Source organism: Meles meles, chromosome 6, assembly GCF_922984935.1.
Source record: "Meles meles chromosome 6, mMelMel3.1 paternal haplotype, whole genome shotgun sequence".
NCBI classification, from domain to species: Eukaryota; Metazoa; Chordata; class Mammalia; order Carnivora; family Mustelidae; genus Meles; species Meles meles.
In genome coordinates, this window is record NC_060071.1 from 73,316,743 (window position 1) to 73,344,432 (window position 27,690).

General features: G+C 34.6%; 1 protein-coding gene across 1 annotated transcript in view; it reads right to left on the bottom strand.

Moving 5' to 3' along the window:
- The window catches only part of TRPM7 (transient receptor potential cation channel subfamily M member 7), a 116,477-nt gene that overhangs the window by 13,817 nt on the left and 74,970 nt on the right, over positions 1–27,690 (bottom strand). The window contains exons 22-36 of the mRNA XM_046007338.1: positions 26,582–26,756; positions 24,102–24,228; positions 22,837–23,021; positions 21,687–21,819; positions 20,372–21,087; positions 17,593–17,663; positions 12,934–13,030; positions 10,170–10,240; positions 7,805–7,839; positions 5,497–5,522; positions 2,735–2,785; positions 2,589–2,654; positions 1,728–2,011; positions 1,509–1,591; positions 1,013–1,218 (exon numbers count right to left, since the gene is read on the bottom strand). Of these exons, the coding sequence (XP_045863294.1) occupies positions 1,013–1,218; positions 1,509–1,591; positions 1,728–2,011; positions 2,589–2,654; positions 2,735–2,785; positions 5,497–5,522; positions 7,805–7,839; positions 10,170–10,240; positions 12,934–13,030; positions 17,593–17,663; positions 20,372–21,087; positions 21,687–21,819; positions 22,837–23,021; positions 24,102–24,228; positions 26,582–26,756 (2,326 nt within the window). The remainder of the gene's footprint in view (positions 1–1,012; positions 1,219–1,508; positions 1,592–1,727; positions 2,012–2,588; positions 2,655–2,734; positions 2,786–5,496; positions 5,523–7,804; positions 7,840–10,169; positions 10,241–12,933; positions 13,031–17,592; positions 17,664–20,371; positions 21,088–21,686; positions 21,820–22,836; positions 23,022–24,101; positions 24,229–26,581; positions 26,757–27,690) is intronic.

Here is a 27,690-nt window from a genome sequence, read left to right on the forward strand (position 1 = left end):
GTACCCAGTTAAATAGCCATGTGGAGAGATCACATGGTGGAGAACTGAGGGATTCAGATGTCAGTGAACAGAAACCTCAGACATTTGACTCCAGCAAGCTCTCCATGCTTACGCTCTAACCATTCAAACCCTCTGAGAAGACAGCAGAGATGAGCCATCCTCACTATGTCCCATCCAAATTCCTGAACCAAAGAACTGTAAGCAAATAAAATGGTTGTTTTATTCCACTAAGTATTTAGGTAGTTTAAGTCATAATGATATATAACATAAACATCAGGAACAACAGATACACTTATTACTGTTTCAAAAAAGTTTTTATAATTTTTTTTTTTTAGAGATTTTATTAACTTACTTGATAGACAGAGATTACAAGTAGGCAGAGAGGCAGGCAGGGAGAGAGAAGGAAGCAGGCTCCCTGCTGAGCAGAGAGCCCGATGTGGGGTTCGATCCCAGGACCCTGAGACCATGACCTGAGCTGAAGGCAGAGGCTGTAACCCACTGAGCCACCCAGGCACTCCCTCTTTTTAATTTTAAAAGACTGAAGCTATGGGATGCCTGGTTGGCTCAGTGGGTTAAGCATCTGCCTTCGGCTCAGATCATGATCCCAGGACTACACCAGGCTCTCTGCTCAGCAGGGGAGCCTGTTTCTCCCTCTCCCTGCCATACCCCTTGTTTGTGTTCTCTGTCAAATAAATAAATAAAATCTCAAGAAAGAAAAAAAAAAAGACTGGGGCTACATACACATCTAAGAGTAGAATAGTGGATTGCATATGTTTTTGCTTATCAAAACCTCTGTATTACCTAAATAACAATTGAAATAACAAGATGCCACTATTCAGGGCCCTGATGGTTATATGCTGTGGCTGTTACTTACTTTTTAGTAATAGCTTCGTTACCGACCCATGGTTTTACCTATCTACAAGTTAGTGGATTTCTGTTTATCATTCATAACATATGACTAGGTGAGAATCTACTGCACAATTTCACTTTAGCAATACTTTAATAAATTTACCTTGCAAATCAAGTACTAGTAACTCCCCTCTTGTATATTCGTAAGTCCAGTGGCTAAAAGCTAGCATGATCTCTTCCAGTGTATTCGTTGGAATAATCTCATCACCATTATTATTGTTGTATTTTCTAAATTCTCCAGTCATACATTCTTCCACAGCAAACCACTGTCCTGCTGAATGGCAATACAGCAGGAAAACTTCAAGGAACCTTATGAAAAATATTTAAATAGATTAGAAATTAATAATTTTATAACTAATAGTTAAATTTCTAGCTATTTAAAGTTTAAGTAGCTTTTAATTTAATTTAAATAGTTGATTTTTAACTATATTTAACTATTTTAACTAAGTATAATAGTTAATAGTTAAATAAATTAGAACAAAATTATAATTGAGCTTTAAAATGGGTGAATAATTAAATATTCAGCATTAACAATGAAGGTCAAAAAGAATGCTACCCACGTGAAACCAAAAGATGTTAAGAAATATTTCAAGATTTACCTTGGAGAATATGGTATGGATTTGGGTTTCATCTGGTTGAAGGCAAATGTGAGCTTCTGTGCTGCTCTCTGTTGTTGAATTTCCTACAGAACAACAACAACACACAAAAAATACCTTGTTGAACACTGAAACTAAGATCTTAATAGGTTTAACGAACTTTAGAAGTGAAAAGATGAACCTCGAATAATGTTCCACTGTTACGCATTCACTAGCACTTACTCTGAGACAGAGATGCAGAACTGTATCTTCTTTATAAATACTTGACCATGTGTTAACCACCTCAGGAAGAAAAGATTTGATAATATAAAGATGACCTGATTTGAGGATGTCATGTTCTGACCAGGTACACTGTACTTTGACAGCTCTCCGTAAACCACCTCCCATCTCCTCTTTACTTAAAAACTCTATTTTGGCACAGAGGCCGAGCTGTGACCAAGAAGACATGCTGTTATTCAGTATACTGGGTGAACTTTCTTCCAAGCGATATACTGTGACAGGCTCACCTGCAAAATGAATGGACACATTCTGAGGTCAAATTATGACCCTTAAAATGACAAAGTAGACAAAAATTAGCAGGTATCTTTTGTTAAGATTAAGTAAGGAACAGAAATTGAACTGGACAAAGTTGTTTGTCATTTTATAAAGGAAGTTTAAGGGCAACAAATTCTCAGAAATCAAGAATCTACTAATATCTCTAAAATTCATGTGTATTTAGTAATGATAAGCATTTTTGAAATTATGAACATTTTCAAGAAAAACTTTTTAAGAAAGCAACTATTCCACAAACCCTGTGATGTCAAATTATCTATGCTTTCTTTACTAGACAATGGATTAAGAACCTTTCTGAATTAGAATACACTGTTACTTCTGGATAAGCCAGAAACAGAGAAATCTAATAATTCTGATGATTCCTTCTTCTATTTAAAACATACTTGACTCTTGCTAATAAAAGTTTCTATGTAAAAGATACTTAATGTGACCCTTCCTTCTGTCACCACCTATGTTCTATATAATAGTTAAATATCACATTATTAATAAAAGGTCTATTTTCCCTTTCACTTCTTTACTTTTAGGATTTACCTCTTGGAGGCACAGGAGTAAATGGAATGCTCTGGGATAATCTCATCAAATTATTTCTTTCCACAGCTGCACAAAAATGAGAGAAAAATAATGAAATCCCTAAAAGCTCAAAATATTGTTAAGATTTTGTTTTTAATAGTACTGACCTGAGTAGTAGTAATTTGTATCCATAACTGGTTTAAACGGAGAAGCAAGACCTAAAATGGCAAATAAACAAATGAAACCCTTTTAAAAGTACTAATGTGGCATAATTTTTGCTTATTCTCTTATAATCATCCTAAGTTCCTTCATGTAAGCTCTTTTCTCAAAAACAGAAAAAAACAGTAAAATATATTCATCACATGTTTGCTGTATTACTCTTTTTTATTATGCCAGATTAATCCTAACTGTGCAGTGGGATACCTGAAAAGAAAAAAGGCACGTTTGACATTCTCCTGTCATAAACTGTATTCTTCCTATACTCCCCTGGTCAAAAAGAAAAATACCTTTTAGTTTTCAACCTTTAGGAGGTGGGGACTGTAGCCAAGTAACCAATTTAAGTGGGCTGACCATAAGAAGATGAACTCTGGAATATGAAACATACCCCCAAAACCCCTGCTCCATATTTAAATGTATTTGAGGATTTCACTTTTTTTTTTTTTTTGGTTTAAAATTATTTTTTTAATGTTTTATCAAGTATTTCCTGATCTGAATTGTAAACGTGTACCTCCGAGTAGTTTAAAAGACTATTTTCCCCCAAGAGGATTTCACTTTTTAACTATAATACATAGAATGAGAAAAAACTGAATCTGCTATGTGTTAAGTTTTTAGACTATAAATGAAAAAGAAAATACTGTCTTGTAAGAGAAGGAAGTCAGTCAACATTTTTAATACATGTACTAACTATAAAATATACACATTATATATATAACATATACATATATATGGACTATAGCATATACATGTGTATATATGATGTATATATACTAATAGGACTTTAGAGGAGGGGTACCAAATGCCTCCTGCTTGAAAGAAGGTTGAAGAATGTCTCAGAAAAGAGAAGTGCAAAACGAGTGTAGTTTGGAAGGCAGTGGTGTGGTCACAGCAACATCTGCAAAGGCATGGAATTGTTAAAGCGCATGCTATACTTGAGAAACTGCAAGTTGTTTAGTATGACTAGAACAGCAGTTTTCAATACTAATTTTATATGTTATATAATATATAAATTTATAATAAACATGAATTTATATAAATATATTTTATATATTTATATAAATATATATTTATACATTTACCTATATTCATATATAATATATTCATATATTATACATATACCTATATTCATATATAACAATAATATATACATTTACCTATATTCATATATAAATATGAATTTATATAAAATATATTATAAATTTATATAAATATAAATTTTATATAAATTTATAAAAATAAAATTTTTATATAAATTTATAATAAATACAAATCAGAATCATCTGTGGGACTTTTTCAATGCATTTTTCAATGCACCTGCCCAGATATCACTCCAAAATATTCTAATTCTGTAGTTATGTGTTGGCATTAAGTGATTCTCCACAAGTACTTGGATATGTAACCAAGACTACAAATTAATGAGCAAGAGTACAGGCATACCTATAGAAAATGAAGCTACAGAATCAGGGAATACCTAATTGTTAGGAACCAAATATGCCATGTTAAGGAAGGAATGACAGGGGGGAAATGTAAAGCAGAAGAGAATCAGTCTGGTGGCAGCACAGAAGACAGAATGCAAGGGAACCTGACTGGCACAACTCTTAAAAACCTACAGTGATGGATATTAAGGAGAGCACGTACTGCATGGAGCACTGGATGTTATACGTAAGCTATGAATCAGGGAAACTACATCAAAAACCAATGATGTACTGTATGGTGACTAATATAACACAGTTTAAAAAAAGGAAAAAAAACCTACGTGGCACTATCTACTAAATGTGAACATATATACACCCTACAACCTATGAAGTCCATTCCCAGGTACATGCCCAACAGAAAATACATATGTTTACCAAACAACATGGACAAGAATGCTCACTACAGCCTATTCATAATAATCATACAGTAGAAGCTACTAAAATACCCATCAAATAACAGAATGGATATACTCAATATATTCACACAAGGAAGTATCATGTAGTAATGACAATGTACCAACTACCATGACACACAAAAATACTGATGAATCTCACAAACATATGTTAGGGGGAAAAAGCCAGACAAAAAAGTACACACTTTGTGATTCCATACACACAGACAAAACTAATACACTGTGTTATTTAGGGGCAGAGGTTACAACAAGAAGAGGCTATGAGGAGCTGTTTTGTGATCTGGGTGCTAATTACATGGATATACTCACCTAGTGAGAATTCACTGAGGTGGAGGCTTATCTCTACTTTTTTATATGCATGCTATATACACTTCAGTAAAAGGTTTAAAAAATGATGAAGGGGGTGAATGGAAAGCAGCAGCATGATGTATACTGGAAGATGGATTCTAGAGATATTTAAAAGGTAAATACAACAGGACTTGGGGAGTACAAGGTCAAGGGGGTCAGGAATAACTCCTCCTTGGGTCTGACCCAACTGACTGAACGAATATCATTCACTAAAACAGGGACTACAAGGGAAAGTGCAGACTATGTCACAGGGATGAAGTGGGTAGGGTGATAGTAAAGACATGGTAGCAATTACATGGAGAGTTCATGTATTTCTGAGGCTGCTAGAAGAAAAACTAGCTGAGGGAAGAAATTTTTACTACCTTGGCTCTTTCAAACATGAAGTCTAAAGTTTCTTGGCTAGAATGAGGTATTTGCTATAACCAGGTCCCATATAATCTTCATTTTTTTCACATTAAATCTACCACATGGACTCACCATTTAAGGTTCCTTCTTCAGTTGGCCTAAAGAAAACCAAAAATATAAGCTGCGACACAATTTTTGTTTTGGCTACCATAATTTTTTATTTTATAGTTATTATGATTATTTAATAGAATACTAACAGAGTAATTCTGAGATCCAGACTCACTTTTGAGTATATGCCATTTCCCTCAAGTCAATGTCAAATTCATACACAGATATGAATATCAATATACACATACTTTATCAACTTGTACCTCTAATTTATGCTTATATAAATATTATTAGTGGTTTGCTGCCAAACTGAAGGTTCCAGTACTAAGAGAGTAAATTGCTCCATGACTTCTCTATTCATGGAGATTAATTCTGTACTATACCTTAAGAATGCCTTGAAATAACTGCAAAATTCTAAAAATACTTCAACAGAATTGATGGGCAAAGAACTGAGAGAACAGCAAACAGCCATCATTTGGCATAGCTTAATTTATAATGTTGAAAAATTTTTTCCAATATTTTTTCCAATATTGAATATATTTAGTTATAACCAAGTGGAGGGTCTATTAATTCCATGAATTCCAGTGCAAATTAGGCAAGTATAATAGGAGAATGCAATAAGAATCAAACAAAATGGGTTAGACACTTAGCTTTCCCATCAGACTGCTTTGGGGCCTTGCTCAGGACTAAAAAGACCAGATTCAGAAAGTTCCTCTGAAGTAGGGAACTTCTGCATCTCTTCCCAGTTCTTACCTTTGATCTGATCCTGATGTTTCCCATTGATTTTCACCTTAATATAAATATTTTAGCATACTAAGTATTTTGACCCCACCCTCATCCCCTTGCTAATGAACTACTCTTTTCTCAGGAACCAAAGAGTGCTAACCAACTCCACCTTTCTGGGTATTTCTATGGCTCAACATTCTATGAGACGTTCTTTAGTTAGCTGAGTGAATCTTAACTTCAAGCACCTATTCTGCATTTACATCCTACGGTTTTGGTTATAAAAGACCGTACACTCTGAAGAGATCTAATTATAGATTGGTCTTCTGAATGCCATGCAAGCCCAGAATATCCAAAGAACCCGAATACTGCATATCCATGTGGCACCTGGTTTACTTTTTCTCTATATATTCATGTATATTTCTGGGAGACAGAAGAAAATAGGGAACACTGTGGAATATGTAATTTCTTTCTCAGGTAGCCCATATATGAAAGTAACTCAACCATGCTTCCTATATTAAATGGGCATCAAAACATGAGGACTTTTTTTTTTTTTAAATGTTCTTTAGAATTATATAATACTAATTCTCAGGCTGGAAACACATAGATTATCTTTGATTCTTAATCTTTTTATTTTTAAATATTTTATTTATTTATTTGACAGACAGAGATCGCAAGTAGGCAGAGAAGCAGGCAGAGAGAGAGGAGGAAGCAGGCTCCCTGCTGAGCAGAGAGCCCGATGTGGGGCTCGATCCCAGGACCCTGCGATCATAACCTGGGCCGAAGGCAGAGGCTTTAACCCACTGAGCCACCCAGGCGCCCCTGATTCTTTATCTTTATGCTTAATCTGTACTAAAAATTTTTACTTTGCTGGGACCTATCAGATTGCCTTTTGTTTCTACTTTGGATTCTGGGTTACCATGTCAGCTTTGTCATGGATCTCCCTATATGCAGACTTTCTAATGTATACTGTATAATTACTACTCTAATTATCTTACCAAAAGCAGGTGCAAGGCTTGTTGCTTATGATGGGCACAGAAGTCAGCCAACTGCAAAGCTAAAGTGTCAAAGTAGATCTCTGAATAATTCAATAGCAAGTTGGAAATAGGACTAAATAAAATCATAATTGTATCATTATAAGGAAGATTTTAGTAGAGTAGTAATTACAGTATGGCTATAATAACAGTGTAAGTATACAAAATAACTAAAATGTATACATTAACTCATAAAAAATGAGTTTTCCCAATCTCTTCTATGTAGAGACAAAAGCACTAAAATAAATAATTATCAGGAGCCTGGGTAGCTCAACTGGTTAAGCGTCTGCCTTCAGCTTAGCTCATGATCCCAGGGTCCTGGGATTGAGACCCACATTGGGCTCCCTGTTCAGCAGGGAGTCTGATTCTCCCTCTGCCTTCCCCTTGGTTTGTGGCTCTCTCTCTCTCGTTCTCCCTCTCAAATAAATGAAAATCTTTTTAAAAATATTAATAAAATAAATCATCATCATCCATATATAAAGGAGTATTTTAAGAAATGGCACAAAGAACAGAAAAAAGACAATATCCAGTAACTACGATACTTTCAGGTTAATGATAAGAAAAGGCTTACTTACAGGTCTCTGTTTGATGGTCTGTCTTGTAACCAATCCTTTAGTCAAAACAAACACAAAACAAAGGTTAAAGAAAAAAATCTTTAGATGAAGCATAAATGTTTAACCCTGTTTTGTTTCCTACACTATGTTTTAAGAATAAAGGCTGAAAAATTAATGTGAAGTAAGGACTTTCAAACAACTAATAAAATAATAAATGGATATAACCGCCCTAAGGCCACTCCACAAGACAGAATAAAAAATTTCATGATTGTTATTTATTACAACATAATTACAGTCTGGCTAGTTTTTTTCTGGTGACAATTTTATATTCTTAAATAATATGTGCCCACTGTCAAAAGAAAAACACAACAAAACCTAAAGAGCAAAATTAAAATCATGCACACTGTAAACAAATTACCAAAAACATGTAGGCATATTTCACTGAAGCTCTTTTCTGTATATGTGTGTATTGTTTTCATTCTGTAGATTTTTCATCCAATTTTAACTATGTAATTAGCTAAAGTGTCAAAGTAGATCTTTGAATAAATTTATTCAACAGCAAGTAGGAAATAGGACTAAATAAAATCATAATTGCATGTTCTGATCCAATTTAGTAATTATTCAGCTATATTTGATCTATGTTATACCTCCCAAAGAGTTCCTTTTTATTCTAGATTTTTTTTCTAATTTTCCAGAACTTTTTGAATAGTATCTTTTCTTTTTTTTATGGTTTTAATCACTTTAATAATACTTATTTTAAATCTGTAGCCAGTAATTCTACTATCTTAAGTTTTATTAGAGGCTCAATACTGTTTATGTAACTCAAATCCCAGAAGTTTGTAATTTGGCATTTTTCAAGTCATCTTCAGTGAAACTTATTTGTGGCAAAACTGTGCTGCTTAGGTTCGCAATGAGTCCTTCCAGGAAGGAGGAACTCCTACTGTGAAACTGTGTTCACTAACTCCCCTTCCTCATCGAAATAATTTTTTTGATAACAGGATTTTCAATAATACTATCTCCTTATAGAAGAATGTAAGTTAACATGTTCCTGATGATCCAGAAAAATTTTGAGTAGTGGTTTCTATAACTGACTGAGACTAAAGGAGCAATTTTTCTGCTTTTTCCCAAGCTATCTGTCTTGCTTGCCAGAGTATGCTCTTAAAGAGTGTTTGTAAAATCAAATATTACTTCAGTTGGCTGGGAATGACTTCATATAATTAGTTCCAGTACAAACAAGAGATTCCTGCCTTTCTTTTGCATAAACTTTTCTTTAAAATTTTCTAATACTGCACAGACAGTAATCTGACACTGGCTGCAGCAACATTTTTCTAGATATATCTCCTGAGGCAAGGGAAATAAAAGCAAAAATAAACTACTAGGGCTACATCAAAAAGTTTCTGCACAGCAAAGGAAACAATCAACAAAACTATAAAGCAACCTATGGAATGGGAGAATATATCTGCAAATGACATAACTGATAAAGGGTTAGCATCCAAAATATACACAGACATACAACTCAATAGCCCCAAAACAGATAATCCAATCAAAATGGGCAGGAGACATGAAAAGACATTTTTCCAAAGACATACAGATGGCCAACAGACACATGAAAAGATGCTCAACATCACTCATCAACTGGGAAATGCAAACCAAAACTATGATGAGGTATCACATCACATCTGTCAGCACGGCCAAAAATCAGAAACATTAAGAAACAAGTGTTGGTGAAAATGTGAAGTAAAAAGAACTCTCTTGTACTCTGGTGGGAATGCAAACTGATACACTGTGGAAGACAGTATAGAGGTTAAGAAAAGCTAAAGACAGAACTAGCCCGTGATGTAGTAACTGCACTACTGGGTATTTAGCCTAAAATACAAAACACTAATTCAAAGGAATATATGCACTCCTATGTTTACTGCAGCATTATTTATACCACCCAAACAATGGAAGCTGCCCAGTGTCCAGTGATAGATGAATGGATAAAGAAGATATGGTATATATACAATGGAATATTATTTACTCATAAAAAATAAAACCTTGCCATTTGCAACAACATGGATAGAGCTAGAGTGTATAACACTAAGTGAAATAAGTTAGAGAAAGACACATACTGTATGATTACTCATATGTGGAATTAAGAAACAAAATAAATGAGCAAAGAAAAAAAAAACAAAAACAGAGATAGACAAACCAAGACTCTATTTATAGAGAATAACTAATGGTTTGGGAAGAGGGAAGATGGGTAGGATACATAGGGGGTGGGGATTAAAGACTACATTATCATGATGAAATACATAAAAGTATAAAAATATTAATACATACATACCTAAATACATAAATGAATATGTACCTTAAAATACACATTTATTAATTGAAATGTACAAACCGGTAGTAAAGCTGCTTTGGAATCTACTTCATGAGTTTCTTCTGTAGATGGCCTTCTACTGCTACTTTCCACTTGAAGAAAAATTTAAAACATAAGTTACAAAACTAAAATTATTTTTAATATTAACTACCAAACACAAGTGTTTCTACACATTGTAACTTTCATAAGATAATTTATCCTCTCCCCAACACTGCTGAAGATAAGAGCTGCATAAGGCCAGAGGTCTTTTTACCAGACATCAAAATTATTTAATTTATTTTTGTAAAAAGGCAGTAAAAAAAGAGTACGAAGGAAAAAGTCTTACTCTTTGTATTTCAATTTCTTGTATATCCTATCATGAATATTTTGTGTGTGTGCACACCTACCATTTTTTAAACCATAAATGGCAGGATGATATTTATTATATATTTGGGGTTTTTTTTCTTGTTGGCTTTATAACTTTAAGCTTGGAGATCTTTCCATTATCAGTACGCAGAAAATTTCTCTATTCTATTTTGATCCTATATTGAACTTCATACTATGGGTACACAATAATAGTACAGAATAGTAACCAAACTCCTACTAATGAACATTTGGTATGATTTCAATCTCCTGCCATTACAACATTGCAATTAATAACCTTATATATACATCATTTTACAGTAACGGAAAAAACTAGCTCAGCCTTCCTCCTGTGATTTAAGATGCCATCTTTATCACATCTTGGTTTTTTTTAATCCTAAATAAACTTTTAGAATTAAGCCTATTTTAAAAAGTCAGGATGTTAAATTCTAAAGTACCTTAGAATTCACAACTTTATGATATAGTAAAGAAAAACCTCAGAATGAATGTGATGGAGAAACTTAGAACAAAACCTGTATTCCAAACGTAGGGGGGAAGAAAGGTCAGACTGAAGTTCATTAAAAGAGTCTGGGCAAAACTTTTTCAAGATAATGAAACTGACAGATATATTATATATCTAAGTGTCTTGAAGAAATGTAGTTAAACAGCAGAGAATCTAGTGTTGACCTAGCCAAAATTACAACAGGACTATATTGGTAGGGAAGAGTAAACATGTCTGTGTATATATGCACACGTGTGTGTGTATTTGGGGAAGAGAGAGAGGAAAGGAAGAGTACTATCCTTGCCTTCTTTAATTGGAGGTCAATAGTTATTGTCTAAAACTGAAATATGAGGATGCAAAATTAGAAGCATGCTAACTCTAGAAATAATATCTATGTTACTAAATATGAGTTTTATTTCTTCCCTCCTAACCCTTCTACCATTACTTTTTTTTACTTTATCTCTCCAGCTACAATGTTAAATAGAAATGATAATAGCCAGAATCCCTGCCTTGATTCCCCACCTGGTTTTCAATGTATCATTATGAAATATAGTATTTGTGATAACTTTTTATAGATGCCCTTTATTCATATTAAGGAAACTTCATTCTAACCTTGCTAGTTTTAATAATGAATGGATGCAGAATTTCATCAAATGCTTTTTCTGCAGCTACTGAACAATCAAATGATTTTTTCCCTCTAATCTTTGTTACTATCATGCCTCAATTATACATACACACACACAAATATTTTAAAGTGAGATAAAGTATATATACATATATATGTATCTGTGTGTGTGTGTACTTTTTTTAAGTAAGTTCCACACCCAACACGGGGTTTGAACTCACTACCCCATGATCAAGAGTCATATGCTCTACTGACTGAGCCACCAGGTACCCCTCGTCAATCATATTTTTTATGTTAATGTTAAACCAACTTGCACTCCTGGAATACATCCAAGTTGATATTCATCTATACCAAAACAGAATGAAAAGGGAAATGATGGTCAGATGGACATCGTAGTGATGTTTTTCTTAAGGAACCTTATAAAGATTATATGCACATTAACGAGAAGGTGATTAATACATTTATATGCATATATAACTGATTCATAACAAAGTATGATATGAAAACATCCCCAGGCCTTTATATTACCCAGTGAAAAATTAAAGGTACAGAACAGCATGTATGGTATGTTACTTTCTGTGTAAAAATGAGAGGAAGAGGGGCACCTGGGTGGCTAAATGGGTTAAAGCCTCTGCCTTCAGCTCGGGTCATGATCCCAGGGTCCTGGGATCGAGCCCCGAATCGGGCTCTCCACTCAGCGGGGAGCCTTCTTCCTCCTCTCTCTGTCTGCTTCTCTGCCTACTTGTGATCTCCATCTCTCAAATAAATAAATAAAATCTTTATTTAAAAAAATAAGAGGAAGAAAAGACTTCTGCCGTATAAGATGCATAAGTGTGAAACTCTAGAAGATAAATAAAAGTAAGTGGTTACATGTGAGGCTGAAATGAGAGGCTATTTTCAAACTGCTTGAATGAGTTTGTATTTCAATTCTGAAACAAATAAATGTATTAGCTATTTTTAGCTATTATATATATTAGCTATATTTAAAAGTTAAATTAGAAAAATATGTTGACTAAATGATTATATAGATTAAAACACAGATTCACTTGTAAAAGTTAAAATCAGCAGATTTGTAAAAATCAAGCCTTTATATATTTCATCTTTAGGTACTGAACAATTTGTTAAAAAAATTTAAAAAAAAAAAGAGTAATATTAGGATTATGTATTTTATTCAAGGTTAAATCAACAGTGATGGACCAGAATCATTACTTTCTGACTCTTGAAACATTTACTCCTCAGGTGTGTGACATACATAAAATACATTTAAAGCTTAAATGAGCATGTTTGGTTATATAATTCACGTAGTCAAAAATTACCTTGTTCTGAATGAAGAGGAATAGAAGTTTTGCGACATTCAGTAAATCCACCATGAGAACTCACATGTTTCAAAGTATTTTCAGAAGGAACATCATTCTGCATATTGTACAAATACACAATTTAAAAACAATTAAACTGAATTTCAAATAATTGTTCTAAGTAGGAAAAGAGTCTCTATCTATTTAGTTCCATATGCTTTACTCTACCTAGACACCAAAGAGTAAATTACACCAAAGAGTAAATTAACTGTGACCAAAAAGGTCACAGTTAATTTTCTTCAAAGACAATCTAAAAAAACTACATCAAAATATCCTACTTGCTTATTGTTCATAAATCCATCTGAATGAATTGTTTTTCATAGTGATACAACTTTATAAAAAATTGGGGGAAAATATGAAAAACTGTAGGGAAAATAATAAAACATTTATCAGCTCACCTAAAAAACAAAAAGCTATTTTACACCATCATGGACAGATTAAAACAGTTTAGAGGGTGGAAGAGTGGTTTTTATGGGAAAGAAGGGATGTTTGGGGTAGCTTTCTTATTGATTATATGAGTTGCTTATATAACAAAGATCTATTTGATCATTATTTGTCACATTTCAATTTTTTTCCAGATCTCTTTTGACTTATCTATGATTTCCATTTTTTTATTTCCATTTACTTAAATCTCTTCACATCCTTCCTTAATCCTTAAATGAAATGATTTCCATTTACTTAAATCTCTTCACATCCTTCCTTTCATACTGTCAATTCCTTGTTTAGAAAGTCCTCCTGATTTTACTGACTTAAAATTTCTATTTTCTTAAATGATCTGAGTTTTTACGTTTAAAGTCAGAATTCATCTGAGCTTATGAAGTGAAAGAAGAACATAAACTGGGGCATGTGGGTGCCTCAGTCAGTTAAGTGGCTACCTTTGGCTCAGGCCATGATCCCAGGGTCCTGAGACTGAGCCTCGCTATCAGGCTCCTGACTCAGGGGAGAGCCTGCTTCTCCCTCTCCCTCTGCCTGCCGCTCTGCCTACTTGTGCTCTCTCTCTGCCAAATAAATAAAGAAAATCTTTAAAAAAAAAAAAATTCTTATTTGCAGAAGGGTTATTTTGGAGTCACCAAAATATTTAGCTAAATCTTCATTATTTCAGCTGTTCTACCTGAATAGTATTTTATAGTCTAGTTTTCCCTTCCTTTCTTCTTTTTACCTGTACATCTTCCTGGATAAACAAACTGCATTAAACTAAGGTGGGGACAATCCAATACATTCATACTGTTTTCTTTTCACTATAAACAGGTCACACACTATTATGCAACTTCAAAATATTCCCAAACCTCCACCACCTTTCAGAAACAATGAGTTTTAAAATGTTACGGGGCGCCTGGGTGGCTCAGTGGTTTAAGCCTCTGCCTTCGGCTCAGGTCATGATCTTAGGGTCCTGGGATCGAGCCCCGCATCGGGCTCTCTGCTCAAGCGGGGAGCCTGTTTCTCCCTCTCTCTCTGCCTACTTGTGACCTCTCTCTCTGTCAAATAAAAATATTAAAAAAAAAAAATGTTACTACAATAAACTATTACTTTTATTAAGCAGATTTAGCTTACATCTCAAGAAAATTAGGCTTTTCTACCTTTAATGCTCTGCGCTCTTCAAATACAGCTGATTTATACAGCAAGTGAGAGTGCTCTCACTTTTACCTGTAGTCACAAAGCAACTCCAATTTCTTTTCTGATTTGTTTCTTCTGGAACCAGTTTTAGCTATTTCTTATTTGTTTTATTTAAGTGCTTTCCTTGATATATACTCTTTGATGCAATGACGTATCAGTTTCATTACAACCACCTGTGACAGAAATTCTAGTGCAGGATTGGTGATGTGCTTCAAGGTATTTGTAAAACTCCATATACCTTAACAAATAAAAATCTTGTGTATGTGCATTTTTCTGGGAAGAGGGTCTATAACTTTCATTTGATTTTCAAAGGGGTGTATAAATCATAAACATTCAAGAACTCCAAGTCTCAGATGTCCATGAGCTAGAGCTCATTATTCTATTATTACAGTTTGAGCTCTTTTTCTCTAAGTAAATTACTCAAAATTGTTTAATTCAAAAACACAGCCACCAGTTTTCTGCCTCCTCACAGAAATGTGTTAATTTCTTCTTACTTTTACCAGAAAGTTACCTGCCCACTTATAAATTTTTAGCATAGTCCTGGCTTTAAGGTCATTTAATAAGTTTGTTGTTAAAAGGCGAAATCTGTGGGGAAAACTTCACATATACCCTTCCCCATTAAGGAACAACCATTTATCCTAAATGACTTCCAGCGTACACCAGCTGCTTCACTATAGCAAAATGACGCCACAAGAATGTGCTGATACCATTCTTTCAACTGTCACTGTAACACGTGTAGAGACATTTTAAAAGTTGAAATGAAAGGGGCGCCTGGGTGGCTCAGTGGGTTAAAACCTCTGCCTTTGGCTCAGGTCATGATCCCAGTGTCCTGGGATCAAGCCCTGCATCGGGGGCTCTCTGCTCAGCAGGGAGCCTGCTTCCCCGCCCCTCTCTCTGCCTCTCTGCCTACTTGTGATCTCTGTCAAATACATAAATAAAATCTTAAAAAAAAAAAAAAAAAGTTTAATGAAATACGTATTAGAGAATGACAGCCTAAGTCAGAGTAACTGTAATTGTTATTGAGGACTGAGAGAAGCAGATATACTAAAAAAAAAAAATTCAGGAAGCAAAATGACTTAGACTTGGCTATTAAATGGAAGAAAGCAGGAGTGCAGTTTTGCCCTAGTAAACCAAAATGTTAATGTTATTAACAGAAGCAGGAAATACAGGAGGAGAAATATGTCTGCTGAACAAGAAGATGGTGAATTTGAGGTTCTGACTGCTGAGTTTGATTAACTCTTAAGATTTCCAATTAGTTAGCAGTTCTAATCTTTTACTGTGGTGTCATGCCAATCCTCTAGTCAGAATCACTCCAAAGATTTACTTTACCCATACCCATTCCTAGCCTTCGGTTTTCCTGGCAGAAATCCAAATGCTGATATGGCTAGTAAAAAAATTCATGCTATTTCAATTCTATAGCTGAGAAATTATATTCTTGGTATTCTCTTGACTTCTTAAATAACTTTACACAATGGTTACCCTGAACCTTCTCTTTCTCATGTATTCCATCATGCTTTCCACCAGCCTTACTAGAAAAACAAACGCCTTAAGAGTACCAACAACTCCCCAGATCACTTTTTTTTCTTTTTTTAAAGCTTTTATTTATTTGTCAGAGAGAGAGCGCACAAGCAGGGGGAGCAGCAGGCAGGGGGAGAAGAAGGCTCCCCGCTGAACAAAGAGCCCAATGTAGGACTTGATTCCAGGACCTTGGGATCATGACCTCAGCCAAAGGCAGATGCCCAAACAACTGAGCCACCCAAGCACCCTCCCCAGACTATTTTTTATCTCCTTTAATATTAAAAAGGGTTTGCATAGTTTATATAGGATGAAATACACAGATTCTTAAACGGTAAGTTAGAGAACAGTTTTAGCAGTCTTTCTTTCCAACTCAAAACACCTGTGCAACAATTTTGTCAGTCTTCCCATAAAAGAAGTTATACTTGTTAATCCTTATCATCTGAATGCTCAATTTCACTCCATCCATGTCTTCTTGCTTTTTAAATTATAATACCCAGTCAGCCCTCCCTCCCTGTAAGAAACTGAAAGATAAAATAAGAGATACAACTTTAAAAAAACTGGATTCCTGGGGCGCCTGGGTGGCTCAGTGGGTTAAAGCCTCTGCCTTTGGCTCGGGTCATGGTCCTGGGTCCTGGGATTGGGCCCCACATCGGGCTCTCTGCTCTGCAGGGAGCCTGCTTCCTCCTCTCTCTCTGTCTGCCTCTCTGCCTAGTTGTGCTGTCAAATAAATAAATAAAATCTTTAAAAAAAACAAAACAAAACTGGATTCCCTACTCGTTCCTTTCCCTCATATTAAGACTATCATTACAGGTATTTATGAAAGCAATGGTTAAGAAATACTTCTTAACTCATTATTCCATACATTTAAAAATTTATTTAACAAAAATTTATTGAATATCTTACACCTGCACATTATGTTGTAGTTATTGCCATATTTAGCTTTTTACTGCTTGGCTACAGGTTCCCTGATAGACAGGTTTAGGTTCTAATAAACTTCTGGGCCTGGGAAAGAGTTCAGTTCAGTATTTAGTCACGGGGAAATGTATAGGGAGAAACATTTTTAAAAACAGAAACGTTAAATAGGTGTTTTTTATTTTCATCAATTTAAAAATACAGGTTATTTGCAGACTTTTTCCTATTTCTTTTTTTCTAAAGGACTTCATTTGAAACAAGCGGGGGGGGAGGGGGTGGCACAAAGGGAGAGTGAAAGGGAGAAGCAGACTCTCCACTGAGCTGAGAGTCTGATGTGGAACTTGATCCCAGGACCCTGAGATCATGACCTGAGCTTAAGGCAGATGCTTAACTGACCTAGCCACCTGGGTGCCCTGTATCTTCTTTTTAAATGGTGTACAGCTTTTAAATACTTGGGATAATCATGTTGATGATGGTCTTTGCTAAAACTGTTTTGACTGAAATGTTTCTATTTTGAACCAAATCCCCAAATAGCAAAATTAAGATTTAATTGTGCTGTTGTAAGGATTTACTTACGGATAGTATTTCTTTTATCTTGTTTGATGCTTCTTTAAACTTCTGTAAATAATCTATGCTATCTCTGTGTCCTTAAAGAGAAAAAAAAATTACAACAAAAAATATATACTTTTTTCTTATCAAAATAATGTCATTGCCTAAAGTCTACATAAAAAAGTGATTTGTATTGTTTTCTAAGTAGTTTTGATAGGGCTGAAGTTTCCTGTAGATCTTTGGATACATACTAAAAATATGTCAAGAAGCTAGAGAAGATGAGTATACAGTATATATATATACAGTATATATATATATATATATCAGTATACAGTAACAGCAAAGTCAAAGGCCTCCTCAAACAACCCTACATGTGATATGAATTGCTTGAAATTTAGAAAGAAAAAAGGGGAGCAATTACTTTCACTATTAATAATATAAAATTACAAAGAGACTCAATCTCATAAAACAAACTGAGGGTTGCTGGGGGGGTGGATAGGGAGAGGGTGGGAGGGTTATGGACATTGGGGAGGGTATGTGCTGTGGTGAATGCTGGGTGTGTAAACCTGGCGATTCACAGACCTGTGCCCCTAGGGCTAATAATACATTATATGTTAATAAAAATTTTTTAAAATTATTTTTAAAAGTATAAAATTACATATATAATATTTACTACACATATAGATCCACTATATACACACACATATAATATATCCACTATACACACACACATCGTATCTAGAAATAAGTATGTAGGTATCTATGCATATTCATTCCAGTGACAATATACTAAAATACAGACTGTACTATATTGTTAAAAAATAAATTGCGATATATTTTATGCAGGAAAAGTTGTCTCTATAAATCCACAGTGAACTGCACACAGTCTAGCAGTAGAGATCAGTATGCTCAGTACCTAGGTAACTTACAGGGTTGACCTCAATGTGGAGATTATATAAACATACCATATTCTCTGGCAAATCTCCATACATGTTTCATTCCTAGGTAAACTTCTAAGTTAGGAAGGCTCAAACAAGTGTTAAGAGCAGGTTAGGAAGCTACCTGATGGAAAAATTCAAACCTGAAGAGCTAGAGGGCCTCATTCATGCCTCAGAACATTCTGGTCATGCCCACAAACAACCCAAGTTGTTCTCTAAGAACTTCTTTTTTTTTTTTTTTTTTTTTAAGATTTTATTTATTTATTTGACAGACAGAGATCACAAGTAGCCAGAGAGGCAGGGCAGAGAGAGAGAGAGAAAGGGGGAAGCAGACTCCCCATTGAGGAGAGAGCCCAATGTGGGGCTCGATCCCAGGACTCTGGGATCACGACTTGAGCCGAAGACAGAAGCTTCAACCCACTGAGCCACCCAGGCGCCCCATCTAAGAACTTGTTAAATACTTTAAACTTTACTAATCTAATAGGAAGACTGTTAGAACACTATATTCTCCCAAATACTAGAGACCTAGCTAGCTCTATGAAGTACTCTCTTTACCTTCTTCCATATGGCACACTGTCAGTATAAAAATATGCTTAGGTCTCCCCCATCATTAACAACAAAACAAATAAAAAACCTTACCTACAAACCACAGTATTAGTTATTTCTTTCTTTTTACCTTCACAGTGAGCTTTGTAGTTGCTCCCCACGTACTCCTCTTTACATTCCCTCCTCCCATTCACAATTTATTTCAATATAATCTGGCTTCTCCCTCAACCACTTACTGAAACAGATTCCACCAAGGCCATTAATTTGTTATCATTGCCAAATTAAATATATTTTCAGTCCTTATTTTAGTTTAGCTATCTGAAGTGTAAGAATGAATCATTCCTTTCTGAAATGCTCTCCTCTCTGGGTAATAGTGGTTTGACCATAAATCCTCACTTTCCAAGTAGAGTCCTGGCTTTCCCTATCAGGCTAATTGTAATTATTAGCATACCCTTTCACTATCAAAAGTGTACAGCTTGAGATGAAAAGTTTTATGTTCACCCAATTTATAAGACACTGTTCTTTTCCAGTTATTTCTATCTAGCCTCCCTGTATCTTTCTATTATTCCCCAAGTATCTAACATTTATTAATCACTCAGGTTCTTTCAACAAGTTAACCAAATTTAATAAAAGATTCTCAAAATCAAAAGTAAGAGAATGTTATGCCCGAGTTTTCACATCCGAGAGACCACCAAGGAGCCAAGCACCAATGCAATCGCACGAGGGTTTATTTGACAAGCTTAAGCTTGGGCCCAAGTATACCCGACACAGCGGAGTAGGGACTTGGACCCCAAGGTGACACGCTTAAGCTTGGGTCCAAGTATACCCGACGCAGCGGTGTAGGGACCCTGAGCTTAGTTAAGGCAGGGGTATTTATGGGTTCCTGTCACTAAAGCAGGGTGGGGCTTCCTGAAACCAAAACAGGGTGGGGGTTACTAAAGCAGGGTGGGGGAAAGTTCAGCCCTTGGGCCTGAGATGGCTGCTGGAGCTAAGATGGCTATATTTATGCTAAGGTTAAACCTGAGGTGGGATGGCCTTAATTTTCTCGGCCTCCACAAGATCAAGTAAGTTTTATATACAAATGTTATTATAGTAAATTCACTGAAGAGGTTATGTGCCAACAGAACTATTACAGCTCAATTCAACCTATTTCCCCCACCTGATGTCTTTTAAAAGTTTTAGAACTATATTCTATGAAATGCAGTCCCCACTTACCATATTAAGTGCATGGTTTTATTAATTAGCTATTTATTTTATCCCTAAGGTGTCAATTTTAATAAAAGAATAATACTGATATACAAATATTAGTTTGCCAAACTTACCTACAAATGCTCCAAATTCTACATTATCCCCTTCTGCAGCTTTAGAGCAAACAATTTCTTGATCTTTGGTTACAGTTTCTAAGTGGCTTTTACAGCTTGGCTGGGAAGGTGTACTAACAAAAAATTTGGTTGGAGGGGATGACAGATGTGGTATGCTATTAGAAGTACTGCCTAATTTTTGATTTTTACTGAACATTTTTAACATTTCTACCCCATGTATTCTCTGTCGCAGTTCTGGAGGAGAAATAGCACTTGGGAATAAGGCACCACAAGAGGAACCAGCCTCTGGGAGATTGAATTCTTTTCTCTGGGGTATTACAGGTAAATCCTGACCAAATATGTTACATTGGGTATCTTTTTCATCTTTCATAAAAATATTACAAAGAAAGGGATTAGTACTTTCAAGACCACCTTGAGGAAGCGAGGTGCTAAGTGTATTTACAACACTGTGCTTTTTCCATACAGAAGGTCTTACAGGACCATCGTCAATAAGGTTTTGAGCCAAATGTTTGGAAATGCTCAATTCTCGTGTGATTTCATTGTGAACTTTGCTAGCTTCCGAAGCTTTCTGGGCAGTGAGTGTTTTTAATGTATCTACAGTCAGGGCTGAAAGATCTTGCAAATGGCCAATCTGAGAATCTAACGACTGTAATGATCTTTTTATATAGTTGACTCGATCTCCAACTTCTTTAATTTGAATGCACATCTGCTCCACCCTGTAGGGAAAAACACAGGCTTTTTATAAATGTTAACAACTAGTGTTTTAGAGACTCTTTTTGTAATCTCAATAAATGACAACAGCAAAAAGAAATTTTACATGCACTCAAATAAGCTAAGATATAAAATAAAATGATTATTTATTTCTTTATAAAAGACACACCTAATGTTTAAAAAGGGTCTGGTGCTGATTTTATTATAATAAAATCAAGATTTCAAAAAACATTTTTGTTATTATTATAATTTGCCCACATCAAAGTAAGACACATGAAAATGAGTATAAAGTTACATATACATAGAAATACCATTACCATTATTATAACTATACTATCTGCTTCCAGAATGTTGCAAAGCCTTTAGAAAAAAAAAAAAGCTTTAAAATATAGTTTCACTTTTCTTCACTGACCAGTAAAGAACATTAATTATTCTGTCCTCTGTAACAAATGTTAAAAAATAATAAGAAACTGACTTACTTATACTAAATATTATAGAACTATTACTAAGCTTACTTATTTGACATAAATTGAACAATGACCATGTATAAGGCATATCAGAATCCACTATGACATAATCAATTATAATTAAAGAACTTCTGAACCTTTCAAAAGTGACACGAATTCTCTCTTCACTCCCAGAATGGAATTTGTCATCTTTTTCATTAAAATACATCTCAACACACTGTTCTTCAAAGTCATGTAGTTTCTTTTGATCTTCTTCTGTTAAAAAAAGTTCTAAGGAGGGAAAAGAAAAAAAAAAATCAATGAAGACTATCAAGATATCAAATTACAGGGGTGCCTGGGTGGCTCAGTGGGTTAAGCCTCTGCCTTTGGCTCAGGTCATGATCTCAGGGTCCTAGGATAGAGCTCCGCATCGGGCTCTCTGATCAGCAGGGAGCCTGCTTCCCCCTCTCCCTCTGTCTGCCTCTCTGCCTACCTGTGATATCTCTATCAAATTAAATAAAAAAATCTTTTAAAAAAAAGATATCAAATTATAGCTCATGAGTCTTATGACTTAGGGTTCTTAAGATTATATCCATCATCTGTAATTTTTTTCTCTTTTTACTCTGTTTCTAAAGCACTGGACAAGTATTTCCATTTTTTTTTCTTCAGCAGAACAGTTTCAGGTACCTTTCTCCTTCTAATTTCTTCTTCCTACAAAACACTCTTCCCCTGGTTGGGTTATGGATATTGGGGAGGGTATGGGCTATGGTGAGTGCTATGAAATGTGTAAGGCTGTGATTCACAGACCTGTACCCTTGGGGCAAATAATACATACGTTAACAAAAATAATTTTTTAAAAAACCACTCTTCCCCTATCTCTCTTTATTCCTCTCCCTCACTTAGCCAGGTAGAGGATTTAAGAATCAACTTTGTAGAACAGAAAGTCACTGTAAAATTTTAAGCACAGATATGATGATTAGTTTCATGTAGTATACAGAATAAACTGGAAGTGTTGTTTACAGAGCAGCAAAAAAAATGGTTTGTAGAACAGCAAATGTCATGGTTTATATTAGCATTTTAACAAAAACAAACTGACATGCCATATTCAAAAGGAAGTTTAATATTAAATACACTTTTATAGATACTGTATTATACTTAAAATTCCTTTATGCTCAGGCAAATTCAAGAAAAGCTTTTTATTAGTAAAATTAACCAATTAAGTCTTCTGAGTAAAATTAATACTTAACTTTCAGTATAATACCGATAAGTGATAAAATAAAAACATTTCCCTTAATATATTTTACTTACTTGGTCCATCTGAAGTCTTATCTTTTTTTCTTCTTTTACATATGCAGCAAAACAGAGAAACTATATGGCTGAGAATGATAAGTGGCGGAGGCAGAACAGGTTTCTCGTGATAAGCCATAATAAAATGATAACGTTGGTATTTCCATACAATATTGGAAATTGCCTTCACTTGTAAATACACATTGCTTGAATAACAAAGAAAAAAAATAAAACACAGCTACATCACATAATAAAATTTTAAATACTAAAGATTTTACTGCAATTCTGCTCTAAACAAGGATTCAAAAGAATACCATATACAAGACTAAAAAGCAAATGAGAAACTGGAAAAAATATATGCAGTAAGTATAAGGCACAAGTTTGGTATTGTTGAGGGTCTTATAATTACAAACTCCCAGAAAAATGGGCAGAAAATATGATCTTAAGATTTTAAAAAGTTATATGTAAATAATAAAACTGTAAGAAAATATTCAATCTCAGCAACAAAATATGTGCATACAAAAACAAGATACTCTTATGTACTATCAAATTACCAACCTTAATTGAAAGATAATAATACCTAGTGTTGGCAGAGATTTGGGGATGCATGCCTACTTCAGTTTAAATGCAAAGTCCTAAAAATGCATACTGAGCAGTTCTACTTTTAGGAAAACAATCTAAGGACATAATTAGGGAATGATCAAGAATTTAACCACAACATAGTTTTTGGGAACAAAAAATTATAAACAACCTAATTGAACAATGTATCATATTGGTTGAAAAATTAAGGTCTCTACATCATGGAATACCAGGTAGGCATGAAAAATAAAATGGAGAGAGATATTTATTAATGTGGAATAATATTCACATTTTGCTTAGTCAAAAACAGTATACAAAATATTAAGAATCTTATTTTTGAAGAGAAAAAATGATTCATATATATTTATAAAAAAACAGAAAGATGTATGCCAAAATATTAATGAGATTATTGATGACTTGCCTTTTTGTTTTATATACTGAATGTGTGTATTCCTTGGCAACTTAGTATAACTCCCAAATAAAAGTTAAATTTATAAAAGAACTCCATGTTGAAAGATAATTTAAGTCTCAAGTTTAAAGTCTCATTTGATTTGAAAAAGTATGCCTTCTCATTTGTAATTTTCAAAGATAATTTTAGTAGTTTAAACTTCAAGAAAATCTTTAGACTTGAAATTTTGTATAATTCCTTCAAAATAAGAATTACATATTAAATCTCATTACAATAAGCAACTGAATAAAAGTCTTACTTGAAAAATGCAATAAGAAGATTGACCATAATGATATACTGTACAAAGAGGTAGACTGCTTGAAGAAATGGAGTCAACCATGTTCCAGGACCACAGATTTGAGAGATAGTGGAATCATTTGCACACACTTTAGAAAGAAGAACAAAAATTAGATATAGTAATCACACCAGTAACTATTTTTAATTAGTATCTGTTTGTTTGAAGGAAGTTCCAATATGTACAAATCTGTTTCAGACTCTAGTAAAAAGCTTCTGGGCAAGCACTTGGAATACAAACTTAAAAATACTCCAACACAGAAAAATTTTGTGAGGGATACGGGTATCCCTCTACTCTACTCTATTCTACTACTCTATTCCAGAGGAGGAGGTACATAGTTGTGTGTTATATCCGCACTTCAAGGCAGAGTTTAGCTTGAGGAACAGTAAGTAGAATAAAATCTGCAGATTCAGCCACACTTTATCATTTCTGCAAGAAAAATAACTGAACTATAAAACAGTATAGTAAACTCACAGTAATATTTCACAGTTATATTTACAAATATAAAGACCACTGAGTTAATCTTATTATGTCACAAGAGAGTTGAAAGAGTGATCAATATATACAATGATTAGGTCTGAATTCCTTGCTTTTCATTAACCCCACCAGGAATGTTTTTGAAGCCAAAACTCAGCTGAATAAAAAAAAGCAAGGAAAAGAAGAGCTTTAGCACTCACCAGAGTATTAAAGAATTAAGCAAAACAAGTTAAGTAGCATAAGGATTAGAATTAAATAATCATGAATTAGTGACAAGTTTTACATAAATGCTTATAATACAATTAGCATTTCTATAGCAATCATTTAAGAACATATGCACCATTAAAACACTCAATGGCGATATCATTCCTTTCAAATTGTTTCACAGGCAAATGAATGCACAAGGTTCTTTCAATCTTAAAAAGTTTTATCAATGCATTTCCATTCTATTCAGATTTGTATGATGTAGCAAATACCCAAGGAAGAGAATGAGGGAGACTAAAAAGCTACATCCAATGCTTTGTAACAACTAAACCAGAGCCATGTTAGAAAAAGAGCAGAAAATGAAAACCTAAAAACGACACTGAACAGGAAAGCACTGAACACAAAGTTTGACCAGGCTGGTAAAACTTCACTGTTTTAAACAACACCTCATAACAACTAAAGACCGCTAGGTACCCACCCCTTGACCTAATCACCTGTAAATAGGTAGGTAGGGAGCAACAACCGGTGTGGGGAAAAGGAGGAGTAAAGACAGGAGAGAAACTGCAAAAGAGATCAAGAGCAAACTAACCAAATAAAGATTCTGAAGTGCAACTGTGGACCTCAGTAGAAGAACATCCCCGAAAGCCAGCAACATCACCTACGTCCACAAGTTATCTAGCCTCATTAGCTAAAACAATTTTTTAAAAAAATTATTACCTTATGCAGAAAATGTATTCATAGTTGAATTTTGTTAATTTAAGAGTTTATCCAACCTACCTTGACTGGTCTAATCACTGTAATCCTGTCATCCTTGCCACAATTTTTCATAGATAGGCAGACTAAAGCCAATTTGAGCTAATGAGATTTAAGGAACAGGTTTACTAGGAGCCTTTTGAGAAAGGGACTTTTTTTTTTTTTTTTAAAGATTTATTTATTTATTTATTTGTCAGAGAGAGAGAGAGCACAAGTAGGCAGAGAGGCAGGTAGAGAGACAGGAGGAAGTAGGCTCCCTGCTGAGCAGAGAGCCCCACGCAGGGGCTCGATCCCAGGACCCTGAGATCATGACCCAAGCTGAAGGCAGAGGCTTAACCCGCTGAGCCACCCAGGTGCCCCGGGACTTTTTACCCTTAAGAGAACCATGGGAAACACGTCTCTTTCCTCCCACTGCTAGTGACAGTCTTCTAATCAGGGTGGCTCAGTGGGTTAAGCCGCTGCCTTCGGCTCGGGTCGTGATCTCGGGGTCCTGGGATCGAGTCCCGCGTCGGGCTCTCTGCTCAGCAGGGAGCCTGCTTCCCTCTCTCTCTGCCTGCCTCTCTGCCTACCTGTGATCTCTCTCTCTCGCTGTCAAATAAATAAATAAAAAAAAAAAAAAAAAAAAAAAAAAAAGAAAGGAAACCCCTATCAATCAGACACTGTGATTACAATGCAGTAGAATAAAAAAGAACAGGTGTTCTTAACTATGAATTAACAAACTCCAAAGACCATTCTACCTCTGAACTTTGTGTTACATGAGCTAATAAATATCCTTATTATATAAGCCAGGTTAGGCCAGATTCCCATTTGTGGCTGAAAAAATTCTAAAATACTTTTTTGGATTAATTTTTATAGATTTTTTTTCTGGGCTTATTAATGAATGTATTTTGGGAGGGCTTAGGTTTGTAATAACAGTTTGACTTGTGGAAATATGTAGTATTATTGTAATACAACTATGACTTTAAAACACAAAATAACCAAAAGATGAATTCATAAACATAAACCCTTACCATCAATTTCATATGCGTAAACTTCACCAAAAATCATCCAGTATGGATGAAAAACTATATCTTTAGCAAGAGTCCAAGATGGTGCTTCACGAGGATAAAGTATTGCCTTTCTGGGAACACCAAAACTAAGTAATACAAGAGCCATAATCACTACAATGTAGAACATATTGGCTACCTGTTAAAAAATGAACACTGTTAAAATACATGGGAATTTAAAAACGATAACTTTTTCATCTTAAAATAGTTCTTATGTTCTAATAAATAACTGTACTAGCATTCAGTACTAGTACTAGCATTCAGGAAAATCTCATCACTACATAAATCTTAACATCAAGATTATGGTAAAAGGCGATGTATGAAGCTAGACAGGTCAGGGGCACATTCTACATGACGAACTGTATCACTGGTTCCAACTGGAGTCTGCCTATCTTGAGTCCATGAAGATTTGAAGAGGTAGAGATACATGAGCAGATTCATGGAATCAATTTCTGTTAAGTGCTCTTTCCTAAAACTGTAGTGTTGTTGTACTGGAGGTTCAGACTCACTTTTCTACCTCCCTTTGATAACTGTCCTTTGCCTACTTCACACACAGAAAGACATTCTTCTCACTCATCTTGAACCCTATACCATGATCCATTATCCTGGGCTGTGAAAACCTCTAGGAGCTAAATAATAAACTGGAATTATCAGCATGGGTGTTGAAAAAATAAGTGACACCAATTAAATGGTTAAAAAATCCTTTTACAAATCAGGTAGTCTGCAATTCTTTAATTTAAACAAAGGTGAAAAAAAGCCTAATTGGACTATCACCTAATAAATCAATGAAAAATAATTTTTATTAAGTCACAATGTGAACTTTGAAATCATTACTCAAGAAACCTAAGAGTGAATTGAAATCCCATTATAGTACTTCAATTTCTATCCACTTAATTACGGGTACGAGTGCTCAGCATTTATATCTAAAAAAGTAAATGTCTCATTTCAACGATGTAGTATTTATCCACAAATAATCTACGAGGGAAAAATCCACACAGATCAAGGTAGACTACATTTACAATAAATCTGTACTTTACCAGTGACTACAATAAACCAACCTAAAAAACTAATAA